Source organism: Callithrix jacchus, chromosome 1 (assembly GCF_049354715.1).
Source record: "Callithrix jacchus isolate 240 chromosome 1, calJac240_pri, whole genome shotgun sequence".
Classification (NCBI taxonomy): domain Eukaryota; kingdom Metazoa; phylum Chordata; class Mammalia; order Primates; family Cebidae; genus Callithrix; species Callithrix jacchus.
In genome coordinates, this window is record NC_133502.1 from 158,340,075 (window position 1) to 158,352,235 (window position 12,161).

The 12,161-nt window shown below is 40.0% G+C and overlaps 1 protein-coding gene across 19 annotated transcripts in view; it reads left to right on the forward strand.

Moving 5' to 3' along the window:
• The window catches only part of PALM2AKAP2 (PALM2 and AKAP2 fusion), a 527,870-nt gene that overhangs the window by 310,229 nt on the left and 205,480 nt on the right, over positions 1-12,161 (forward strand). For 9 of the 19 annotated variants that reach the window (XM_035305215.3, XM_035307774.3, XM_078370796.1 and 6 more), the window contains one exon: positions 1,909-2,604. In XM_035305215.3, the coding sequence (XP_035161106.3) occupies positions 1,909-2,604 (696 nt within the window). 19 annotated transcript variants of the gene reach the window in all.

Genomic DNA, 12,161 nt, shown 5'->3' on the forward strand with positions numbered 1-12,161 from the left:
AGGAGTCTGCAGGAGGGACGGAGGGCTATCTAGGCAGAGGGACAGTAGGTACATGGACGAGCAGCCATGGGAGAAAGTTGAGTGTCCTGGGAATAGTGAGAAGTTGTTATGGCCACAATGTGTAAAGAACGAGAGGACCTGCAAGACAAGGCTAGAAAGGAAGGTTGCCGATACATGCTGAAGGGAACTATATGCCATGCTGGGAAGTTTGGTGTTTATCCTCTAAAGACACAAGGAACCAACAAAAGGTTTATGACTCAAGTAACTGTGGGCAGGATGGAGCACAGTCTGGCAGAGGTTGGCAAAATTTTTGTACAAATGGCCAGATTTTAAGTATTTTAGACTTTGTGGACCATATAGTCTTTGTTGTACATTCATTGTTTTCTTTCTCTTTTCTCTTTCCTTTCTCCATCTTTTCCTCCTTCCCTTCTTCTTCTTTTTTTTAAACGCTTTAAAAATGTAAAACCACTCTTAGCTCCTCTGGCCATACAGAAACAGGGTCAGGCTGTCTTTGGCCCTCTGGCCACAGTTTGCAGTCTCCTGGACTAGAGCAAGAAGACAGAAGTGTTAGGTAAAATCAAAAACAAGGCTGTTGTGCAGAGAGCAGAGGAGGGCCTGGCCCAAGGCCTTGGTGATAGAAATGATGGTGAGGAGACGGGTGAGATATACCTGAAGTAGAATTATTTACTGTCAGTGAGTGGCTGTGAGAAAGTAGAAAGAAAAGAACAAGTCAGGTGTGATTCTCAGGCCTCTGGCTTGAGAGACTAGCTAGCAGTGCTGGTGTTATTTGTCATGGAGACTGTGGAATAGTTTTGTTAGAAGAAACTGGAGTCAGTTTGGAAGCTGCTGAATTTGATGGGTTTGTGGCACATCCAGATAAAGGGCACCTGGAGCCTGGTGGTTCTGTCGGCCTGATGCAGTTTCTTTTCATCCAGGAAGCCTGTGAGGAAACCACTTTGGAAGTATGAGGTGTCACAAGAGTCTATAGGACAGGAAAAAGCTGGCCTTAGCAACCACAGACTGGCAGCAGGATTTGGGATGAAATAGAGAAGATACAAGACTGAGGGGCACGGGCACGGGGAGGGGGAGACCAGGTAGGAAGCTCTTCCAACAATCTAGGGAAGAGGAAATGAGTGTCTCACATTGAGTAGTAGCAACGGAACAAAAAGAAGACAGCAGGTGGGAGCGCTATGATGCGTAGCAGAACTTGGCACTCTGTGCATGGAAGACGAAGGAGGCCTTCTGTGATCGTTGTCTTCAAATTCCAGTGTCCTAGGGTGATGCTACTTCCGTCTTGTTCTTTTCCCAGTTCTTATTTTAGGTACCTAGCTCAGTGACTGACGTCCTCACTGGGCACCTAATATGAAATCTCTCATGCCTTTTCAATTGTTGAAAATATTCTATTGTATAGTACAGTGGAAGATAGCCATGTCCCACCTACAAAAACCTTTGTGGAAATGTAGAGACAACGGGAAACACTTGAAAGAGGTTTTATTATTTATTTAAAATTTTGAAACTGGAACACATTTTAATCAAGGGTTTTTAAATTGTCTGTCAGTCTGGGAAGCCCTCAATCAAGGTAATTTGCATGTTACCAGCCTCTCTGAAATTCTTCACACCAAGATCTCAAGTCTCTTATGGGCTTATTTAGCAGATCTTCCTTAAACCTATGAGTGCCATTGAGATATAGCAACCGTGCATCTGTCTTCCCAGTACCTTAAACTGCTGTGTTAAAATACAGATATAACCACCTTTGTTCACAGTGCGCATCTCACTCTAACACTCAGGATGCTTGGCAGTTAGAATAGAAAGGGCACAAAACCTTTTTTTTTTGTCTGTTTGGCAATTAACCATTCACTGGCTTTTTTTGTTGTAACATGCACTTCCTTTCTCTTGTTTTCATTCAAGCTGTGTACGCCATGGAAATTAATGTGGAGAAAGACAAACAAACAGGAGAGACCAAGATTCTCTCTACATCTACCATTGGCCCAGAGGGGGTCCATCAGAAAGGAGTCAAAGTCTATGATGACGGTACCAAAGTAGTGTATGAGGTGCACTCAGGAGGCACCGTAGTAGAAAATGGAGTGCACAAATTAAGCGCAAAGGATGTAGAAGAGCTTATTCAGAAGGCTGGACAATCAAGCTTGGGAGGAAGGCACGGGTCCGAAAGGACTGTGATTGCAGATGGGAGCCTCAGCCATCCCAAGGAACACATGCTCTGCAAAGAAGCCAAGTTAGAAATGGTACATAAGTCTAGGAAAGACCATTCTTCTGGGAACCCAGGGCAGCAGGCTCAAGCCCCCAGCACTGCAGGGCCAGAGGCAAACTTGGATCAGCCAGTCACTATGATTTTTATGGGCTACCAAAATATCGAGGATGAAGAGGAGACAAAAAAGGTGCTAGGCTATGATGAAACCGTCAAGGCTGAATTGGTCCTCATTGATGAAGACGATGAGAAGTCATTGAGGGAGAAGACAGTGACGGACGTGTCCACTATTGACGGGAACGCGGCCGAGCTTGTGTCCGGGAGGCCGATCTCAGATACCACAGAGCCCTCATCCCCAGAAGGGAAGGAAGAGAGCCTAGCCACAGAGCCAGCCCCAGGTACCCAAAAGAAAAAGCGCTGTCAATGCTGTGTTGTCATGTGACCACTTCTTTCTTCTCCTTTCTTCTGGGCAGCCTGTACTCTCCACCACTCACGTAGACCTCACTGTACCACTAACTGCAATACTGTGAACTGGAAGCAAACACCTGCCTTGCCTTGCAGTTGGATTGCTTTGATCTCTCTCATTTTTCTCCTTTTCCTCACCTGAGAGACAACGTGCATGTGTGTGCTTCATTCTCTCCAAGAACTTGCTTTTCCTCTAAACCTTTCCTTGTGTCTTCAAGAGTGAATCACTTCCTTCCTGCTCGATCGGAATGGACTCTTCGTATCAGCCAGTGATATGGTAGCCTTAACTCACTTGACTGGAATTGAACCCATTGGCACTGGGGGTTTCATTTTGTAGTGTGTTCCTGTAACGTAGTCACACACTGCCATGTCCCTGGTTTCTCACTTGCCTCCTTTGCTGTGGATCTTTGTTTTTATATCTTGTGTGGCAAAATGCTCTTGGCTCTAGCTGGTTGCTAGTGTAGCCAAAAGTGGACCTTATTTAGTCTGTCCGATCTAGGGTGATGCTTTTTGCTGCCTTACATAAGCTTCCAGATTACAGTATTGTGCATCTATGGATTTCTTTCTGTTCAAACTGAAATGAAGTCGATGTAGAAGAACCCAGAGCTTGTCACAGTTGAAATGTAGGGACTGATTCCATAACCTGCCCATCAGCAGTTGTCTCTCTTTCTATGGTTTAACCTATGAACCCTTTATATAAGAAACACCATTTTAAAATTTCTAAGGACATGAAACAAACATCATTTTAAGCATCAGTAGCAATTGATCTCCAAACTTAGGCAAATTCTCAAGCCTTGTTTCTATTCTCTTTAAAAAAAATGTAAATTTTTATATTGTTTCTTTTTTCATGGATATTTTCTGGTCATGCTAATCTATTTCCAATGAGGGGATCATCTTGAGAAGTATCTCTGCAGTGACCCTATTTCTAAAACAGTCTTTCTGACCTACAGTGGTTGCCATGATGCTCCCACTTCATCATGGATGGTGCTGTAATGCATTAACTGTTCATCTCGTGCCCGGTTGACAAAGCCTTGCGTCTGTACTCTTTTCTTTCTGTCCCCATGAGAAAGACAGTGTTTTAGGTGACTTCAATTTGTAGGTTTATGTGCCCTTCAAAAAAAAAAAACTCTTTAAAAACTTTGAAAAATTAAGAGAGACCTGTTTTCTCAATGTTAAGCACTTAATTTCATTTGACAAATATTAATTGAGTGGCACATAGCTGAGCTTTTTAGGGCATTGTTTTTAAAAAAAACTTCTGGACATCCTAGAAGAGCAAAGAATATTTTTTATCTAGACCACAATGAACAGTTTTTGAAATACCTTCTCAGCATTCCCCCAAAGCAAAGAGACATATATATAGTAAAACCAAAGCCAAACAATTTAATGAAATAACAATAATATAGTAATGAAATAAAGATATAACTGGTTTAATAAGACTTATCTTAACTTTATTTGCCCAAACATTTATAGCATTGTTATGAATTATTCATAAAATTATGTTCCATAGAATATAGTTTTGAAAAAACATATAATATGCTTTATTACATCAAGTCTAATCTCTGTGGAAAGTAGATGAGAAAAAAATAAGATAGTCTTGAGAGAATTTTATTATAGAACCTATTATAGACCTGTTTCTCTTGCTCAGTTCTAAATCTATTATTATTTTTTAAATTTCTTGGCTTGAAATTATATTTACTTCAATAAGACAGGTAAAAACACCAGTTTTTACTTTTCAAAGTTAATTTCCTGAAATAATTGCATTTTAATGAGCACAAAATGGGTCGTTTTATTATACTCATTATGTTTACGCCTATACATAAACAGAAAAAGTTAAAGAAGAGAAAAATAAAGGAGCTAAGTTCTGCTGTTGAGCATGATTCCATCCATGCTTGGTTTTGAATAACTGAGGGAAATATCTCTAAATCTCAGGTTCATCAAAGCAGCTGCAATTGAATAAAACTGCTCTTTTATTGAGAAACCTGGTTTGGATGCCTATAAGTTAGTTCCACTACTCTCAGCTTCATTTTCCTCAGCACGTGGTCACTGAAGCATCATTTAGACATTACATAAAATGGCATGGAGGTAAACCTATTTACATAGAGGGAGAAAACCTATTTACATAGAGGGAGAGTTTCAATGTCTTGGACAATCTGTCATTTTAATGATTTACTTAAGAAAGAAACAATCTAAAAGTTTACCATAGCTTATCTTTTTTACTCCCTTGGGGATTCCAGCTATTCAATGTGAGTTTTAAAAAATTAAGCACAGTTAGTGAGTGGAATGGTAGAACGTAGAACCCTTGAGCTTGCTGTTTGATAAACAGAATCAATCTCCCAGGACAGATAATTCCCTGAAGTCACCTACCCTTTCATAAGTAAACTAGTTACTCACAAAGAAAAGATCTTCACATCTCACTACAACACTACACACAAGAACTAAAAGATTAATGATTATCTGTATTCTCTTCACTAATTACTATTATGGGGGGATAAGGATTAGCAAATTATATGAATTTGAGTTTCTCTATATTTTTATTAGTAAAGCTTATCATTTAATGGACTTTGAAGTAAGATGTGTTACCTTTATTCAAGCTATTTGCAGTCACAGTAAACGAAGGTACGTTTGAATATGGCATATATATTTGCATATGTCCCATCATTATCCTGTCATAATGGGGGATTCAGGCTTAGCCAGTACTTCTATAGGACGAGACCTATAATCCGACCTATAGCAGCAAGAAACTACCCTTCATGATGGTAGTGGACATGGAGCTGTGATTGTGAATATGTTGCCTTCCCTGTTGCCATTGGCATTTTCTCTGTAAATGTTACTGTGTGTGGTATCACACTTTCCAAAAATGCTGGGTACTTGGTTACATAATCAGACTCACGAAAGAATGAGTAATGAAACTACAAAACCATGATCTTTTTTGAGCTAATGATTAGTTGGGCTTTCCTTTAAAATCATATAATCACTTCCCTTTTAAATAGAAAGAGAAGAAAAAAGAAAAGGAAGGGTATTTCATTTGTTTGTAAATAGATTTTCAGTGGCTTTTAATGAAAGATTCTTTATGGTTAAAATGATAAATTCTGCATATCTTGAAAAATCATAATGCCTTGTGTATTCTTGACTTCTTAAAAACATTTTCTTTTAGTGTGCAGTAAGACAAACTAAGGGGAATCTTTTCAGCTTGTATCTCTTTTACCCATATTCTTTTCCTTACATAAGCAAAAAAATAATAATTGCCTCTAAAAGTGAGTTGACAGTGTCTAGTAATGTCATTTGATATTGGTGATCGGGAGGAAGAGAAGGTAGGAAACACCCTTCTGGCCAACCCTAAAACAGTTTCCTTTTGAGCCTTCCGAGAGGCTTTCAGGAAACTCAAATTCCATTAATTTGGTTTGGTTCCTTTCTGAAATGTTAATAGACATGATATTTGCTTAAAATGTCTACCTATTCCATTTAATTTCCGGGTGATAAATGTATTTTATCTACAAGCATGTAGAATGTTTTGTTTTGGTTAGAGTCAAGGTTTTATAAAAGGAGGGGAAACGTAGAGAGAGAGAGTTTCCTAGAAATACAATATCATCTCTAGAGCAAAATGTTGAGGCCAAGTGTAAAAACAGACTATTTCTCTTTACTTCCTACGAATTTCATTTCAAGGGACCACAGCACACCCTTGAAAATTACCATCTATTTAATGCCAGTGAACCAATGAGTAGCAAAGGAGGAGGGAGGGAATACGGTGATAGAGACAAAAATCTAACTACTATACCAGATCTTCCTTTGTAAGAAATATTAGCCCTGTCGATATGAAATGAGATGGACACAGACAGAATATGCGTTGAGGACTTTTTCTCATTTACTTGAAATCTAGAAGCTCAGTCATCTCTGTTCATCCCTGGCCCCACTGGAGAATTTTACTCACAAACAGGTCCTTTTCTGGAAGAAATACTCTCATCTCCTGCAATGTTAGTTTACAACAAAAACCATTCCAAAGTGAGCAGTTTAACATTTTATTTTTGCCACATGCACATTTGCTATTGAAACCACAAATTCTCAGAATATGTAAGACATAGGTTTCAGAAACTTTATAAATACACAATCTTTCAGGTGCTCCTCAATTTCTTAATCAAGGTATATTGAACTCCAGTGATTAGGCTAGAACCTCCAAGTATCCTTGTCCTGTTGGATACACAACACAGCAAGAGCACAGGGTTATTCATTTACGTAACAAAACAACGTAAGGAATGAGGAGGATGGGATGTTGGATTCCTGCTACCATCAATTCACTTCACAAAGGCCTTCTTCTGGTATTACCAGGAAAACTTTCCTGCATTTTCTAGAGAAAAACAAAAGTCATTTATTAGGAGCACAATGCAGTTACGTATCTGTATTTTCATAGCTTCAGCAAACTTCTTAAGAAAATCCTCGCTTCAACAAAAACCAAAATACTGATTGTTTGAATGTAGAAAGGTATAGAATAAAGACTACATCCTGAAAGTTGCAAAGGGGAATTTTACCAGGGCTCCTTAGACCAGCTTCCCCGGCATAATTTTTATATAACTTAAATAAGCCTCTGCTTCCCCTCTCCCTTCCAGTCTAACATAAGAAGATCAGAATTGTCACACAAAAAAACTTGCTTTCAATATGAAAATATAATACATAATTTTGGAGACTGCAGACTTTCTGCATCAAAGATCTGACAGCCTTAACTTTTATAAAAAATAATTTTTCAATGTTCTCTTTTACTAACCAGGAAAACAAGATGTTTTCTGAAATTAATGACTTTTTCTATTTTGTGTCTGTTTTCTAAGTTTTTACAGGTTGAGGTATAAAGGGTCATCTTCTCATATTGCCTCTTCATAATCACCTGGGGCTATTTTTTGCAAGTCACTGCATTTTTACAAAAAATAAATAAAAAGTATATCTCACAAATCATAAAATTCTCCCTAGACTTCAGACAGTCCTTCTGGAGTGAAAAAATAGAAATACAGAAAGAAAAGAATTACAGGGTGGCTTTCTTTTTACTTTCCTATGGTTAATGTACTGTATGGTATATATGTTTACAGAATGTATCTGCCTTGTGATGTTAACAAAATGAATAACAAAAAATAGTACTGATGTGCCATTTGACAGCTTGCCTTAGCATCACTGTTTCTGTTCTTTTCTGTCCTTTCAAAAAAACGCAGGTTGTATTCCAAAGCTGTATTAACACAACATTCTCTTCCCCATTCCTACCCAGCCTTCTTCAGAGCTGTGAATTTCATCATAGGAGCATTGAGGCAGAACCTTGCAGGTGTGGCCCAAAGGGGCTAAAGTGGGCATAGGTTGTGATGTACTTCTGCCTGTCTACCAACCAAACACGTATCTGTGTTCTCATCTGAGCCTGCAAAATCACACCCTGACTTTCAGGGGACAGGCCACATGGAGCGCATGACCTCTGGCAGTCATTTCCTCACAGTCCTTCCCATTGTGAGAGAAGTAAACTTGCAGACCCCCCCTATCTGGGTCTGGGAGCATCATTTTAAGCACAATTGGCATAGCTTGAAAAAGCAGGAGAGAGGGACTTGAATTCTATGACTGAGCCAAGACTGAGGAATGTACCCATTTCTTATAGTCTAAGATGAGTAGGATGATAGGGGTGGGAATAGGAGTGGCTGTAGAAATGGAATATTTTACATTTAAGTATTTTTTTAAGGAATAGTATTTTTATAATGAAATCTATATGCATTATGGAGCTTGAGTTTGAAAACACCCTTGATTGACTGAGCTACGTCTTCATTCCATTAAAGGTAACTTTCTGGGGAGTTCTATAGCACTAGGCCAAGCCTTGGGGGCATGAACTTGGCCTGTCGCTTGGCCTTGCACTGCCATTGCATGAGATCCAGTGTTTCCAAATAGGTGTTGGTTGAAAAATTGAGCTTTCTATACCTGCCATTAGATAGATTAGATAGACGGCTTGATAGCTTTCTGGGCTATATCTTTAATAATATATAATAATATTTGGGAAGGAGATAGTTATTTTAAATGCAAGCAAAGCACAGAAACTATCAAAGTCCAAATCTTTCACATATTTAAGGACTAACTGCCACATTTGAGGTTAAGGGACCACTCGCTATGGTGCATTTGAGAACTATATATGAAACGGTGAGTCAGAGCCCTCTGATCATCTTCAGTCTATGCATAAGCAGATAAACCACCAATAGAAATCTTCCAGGGGCTGGACATGGTGGCTCATGCCTATAATCCCAGCACTTTGGGAGGCCAAGGCAGGAGGATAGTGTGAGACCAGAAGTTCAAGACCAGCCTAGGAAACATGGTGAGACCATGTTGTCTAGTCTCTACTAAAAAATACATACAAAAATTAGCCAGCATGGTGGTGCACATCTGTAGTCCCAATTACTTGGGAGACTGAGGCAGGAAGACTGCTTGAGCCCAGGAGGTAGAGGCTGCAGGGGACAGAGATCTCGCCACTCTATTCCAGCCTGGGCCCTAATAGAGCTAGTCTCAAAAAAAAACAAACAAAAAACAGATATAATTGGCCTACCTGTCACAGGGCTGCACCGTATTTTCAGAGTTAAGCAGAAATAGGAAAAGATTGTCTTTATTCATAAAGGAGATTGTGAATTTTTAGCGTTCTTGAATGTTTTCACCCAAGTTTCTGCCAAATTCCTGAAGTCCCATCCCTATCACACTCAGTTGCCTGAAGCGCTTTCCCAATACCTGCTCCTCTGTCTGGCTGACAGAGTTATCATGTCTCAGAAACTACTTACCACTCTTATGAGACTCTTCCCAAGCATCATCCTTCCTCAGGATGAGGCCTTTTTCTACTACCCAAGAGATCAAGACCCTTTTTCTAACAAGACAAGGTCATATATACTCCACTTTCAAGAAAAATAACCCCTCTGGTTCCCATGCAAATCATTTAAATTCCTTCATCACCAGAATCTCTCCAACAAGCCCAACTCCAGCCCTGCTGTGAACATTGCTGTCCTGGAGACAGCTCCAAAAATGAAAGAACTATGCAATTGCCTGAAGGTGCTAATGGAGAGTCAGTTTATTCTCTTATTACTAAGGAAACCTCTCAGTTTTGAGATTAAGTGGACAGGGAGACATCTAGTCACTTAGTTTTGCAATGACAGGTCTTGATATACACAGAGGTCACCAGGCAATGCCTGATCTGAACTATTCTGTATGTAGCTCCAACTTCAATTCTGTGATATCCTATTCTGGCAGGTGGGAAGAGTTCTATCCTTGGCAGGGTTCTGGAACATTCTTTCCTTCTCTCAAGCTCCTCACTTAGGAGAGTCAAAATCATACAGGGGTTCCAGAAAATGTTGTGTCTGATGCAGCTTTTCAGTGAATGTAGGTTGTTGGTGAAATTTTCAGCTTTAGCATCTCACTCGGGGTGAGTGACGTCTCTGTAAATACTTTCATCTGTGGTTGCTTGGTGGGGGTGGGGGTGGGAGCCTGTCGTGCTTACTCCGAATTAGCTTACTCAGCTAGCTGCTGTACTTTGTAACCTGAAGTGTACTTTGACTGTTCTGTTTCCTTCAGATGAAAACAAAATAAAAACCGACTTCAGAAAAGACACTGCCAGCGACAGCTGATGCTGTACTTGTAGCTTCTCTCTGTTCCTCTGTACAGTATTAATAGACAATAAACTGCCTTTTCACTGCATCGACCTCTGAGTGTCTGTGCCCTGATTCTTTCCCCTTCTCACCTGCCACAAGCAGACTTCACGCCAGACGGTGTTGGGAGCACCTTCCGCTGTTGCACTAAAACGAAACACTAACCTAGTGCCTCTCAAACTCCAGAATCATCCGGGATACCCATTAACAATGTGGAAACTTAGTCACACCTCTGGAACTCAGATTCAGATTCCCAGGCGGGGCGCCCAGTAACATGCATTTGTAATAATGTCTCTAGGTGATTCTGATACATGTACCTGGACCACCAGTTTGGGTGCCCCTTAGTAGGAATCCTTATGGCCCACCTGTTGTAGTTCCCACACTAATCCAATCTCCCAACATGTCCTCCCTCTAACCCCCTTCGCACGTCTCTCTCCATACCTGTCGTCCTTTTCTTGTTCCTCACAAGCCCCCAGCAGCAGCCCTGACTGTGATCAATCTTGGGCTGCCCCTTAGGCTAAGTGACAAGGGTTCATCTGGTGCAGTCTGCTGTTTAAGAGCATCTGAAGCTGCATGGGGATTCTGTTTCTCTTGGTCACCTCTCTTAACCTGGAACAGGGCCAGCAAAATTTTTCAGTAAGTGGCCACATAGTTTTGGCTTTGTGGACCAAACAATCTCTGTTATAACTACTCAGCTCTGCCGCAAAGCAGCCATACATGACATGTAAATGAATTGAGTGTGGCCATGTTCTAATAAACTTTATAAAAACAAATGCTGGATCCGATGTGCCCTATGGGCTTATAATTTGCCACCCCTGGCCTCAAACAGGGTCTGGTCCACAGTAAGTGCTCAAAAAAAAGTTTCAAAAAGTTATTGAACGAAAGAATGAATGAAGAGTAGATGTGATCCCTACCACCTGCAGAACTGTCACAGAAAATGGTTTTCTTTGAGGAGATTGAGTAAATAAATCAGTTGGGAGTTCTCATCTGGTTGGATTCCATGGTAGATTTTTTTTAATGTATTTATGCATGGAAGGTAACTTTAAAGATGGAAATATGAATGGTGTTTTATAGACTGCTCAAACTGCCAGGTTAAAATTGACAAGGGTTTCAACCAAGGGAAAGTGGAGGAAATGCAAGAACATCTTATCTTTGTCAGAAGTGCTGGGGATACCAGAATGGGTGGTCCCTATGTACCTAAGCATTTAGTCCAGGTGTTTGTGGAGCTATGTTTTGTCAGGTTCATCTTACACAGTGAATGGCAGGGCCTTCTTAACATTATTCTCTTTGTTAATTGAAATACTTTGTAATGTATAGGCATGTAGGCTGGAACCATGATAGCACATTACATATCCCACAATTCTAGGGCATACCAACGGGTTCAAACATAGGAGCATATGGAAAGTTGTGTGCTTACATTCATCCCTAGTGTTGTTATGAAGTTAAAGGAAATTATATTTATTCAAAGCACTGAAGGAAGTAGATGACAAATGTTAGTTTAGTTATAATGAGAAAGTGTCTGTTCCCCAACCAGAGGCCTCATCCTACCCAGATATAGAGACTATAAGCTGTTCAGGTGTGTTTCAGAACTAGTATAGAAAGGGAAGCTTCTTTGGATTTGTGAGTGCTTTTGTAGTACATTGAACCTTATGAATTGCCATTTTGTAGATCCATAATATTGACTATTGACAGTTCCATATAGTTCAACCTCATAATTCTATTCTGGGCATTATTTATCATCATGGAGGACAAATGATTACCAGACAGACTCTAACTGTAGCAGGAGGAATTAGATGAGAAAATGAGAACTTTGGAAGGGAATATAGTTCAGTACTACCAAGTAGACCTAGGCATTT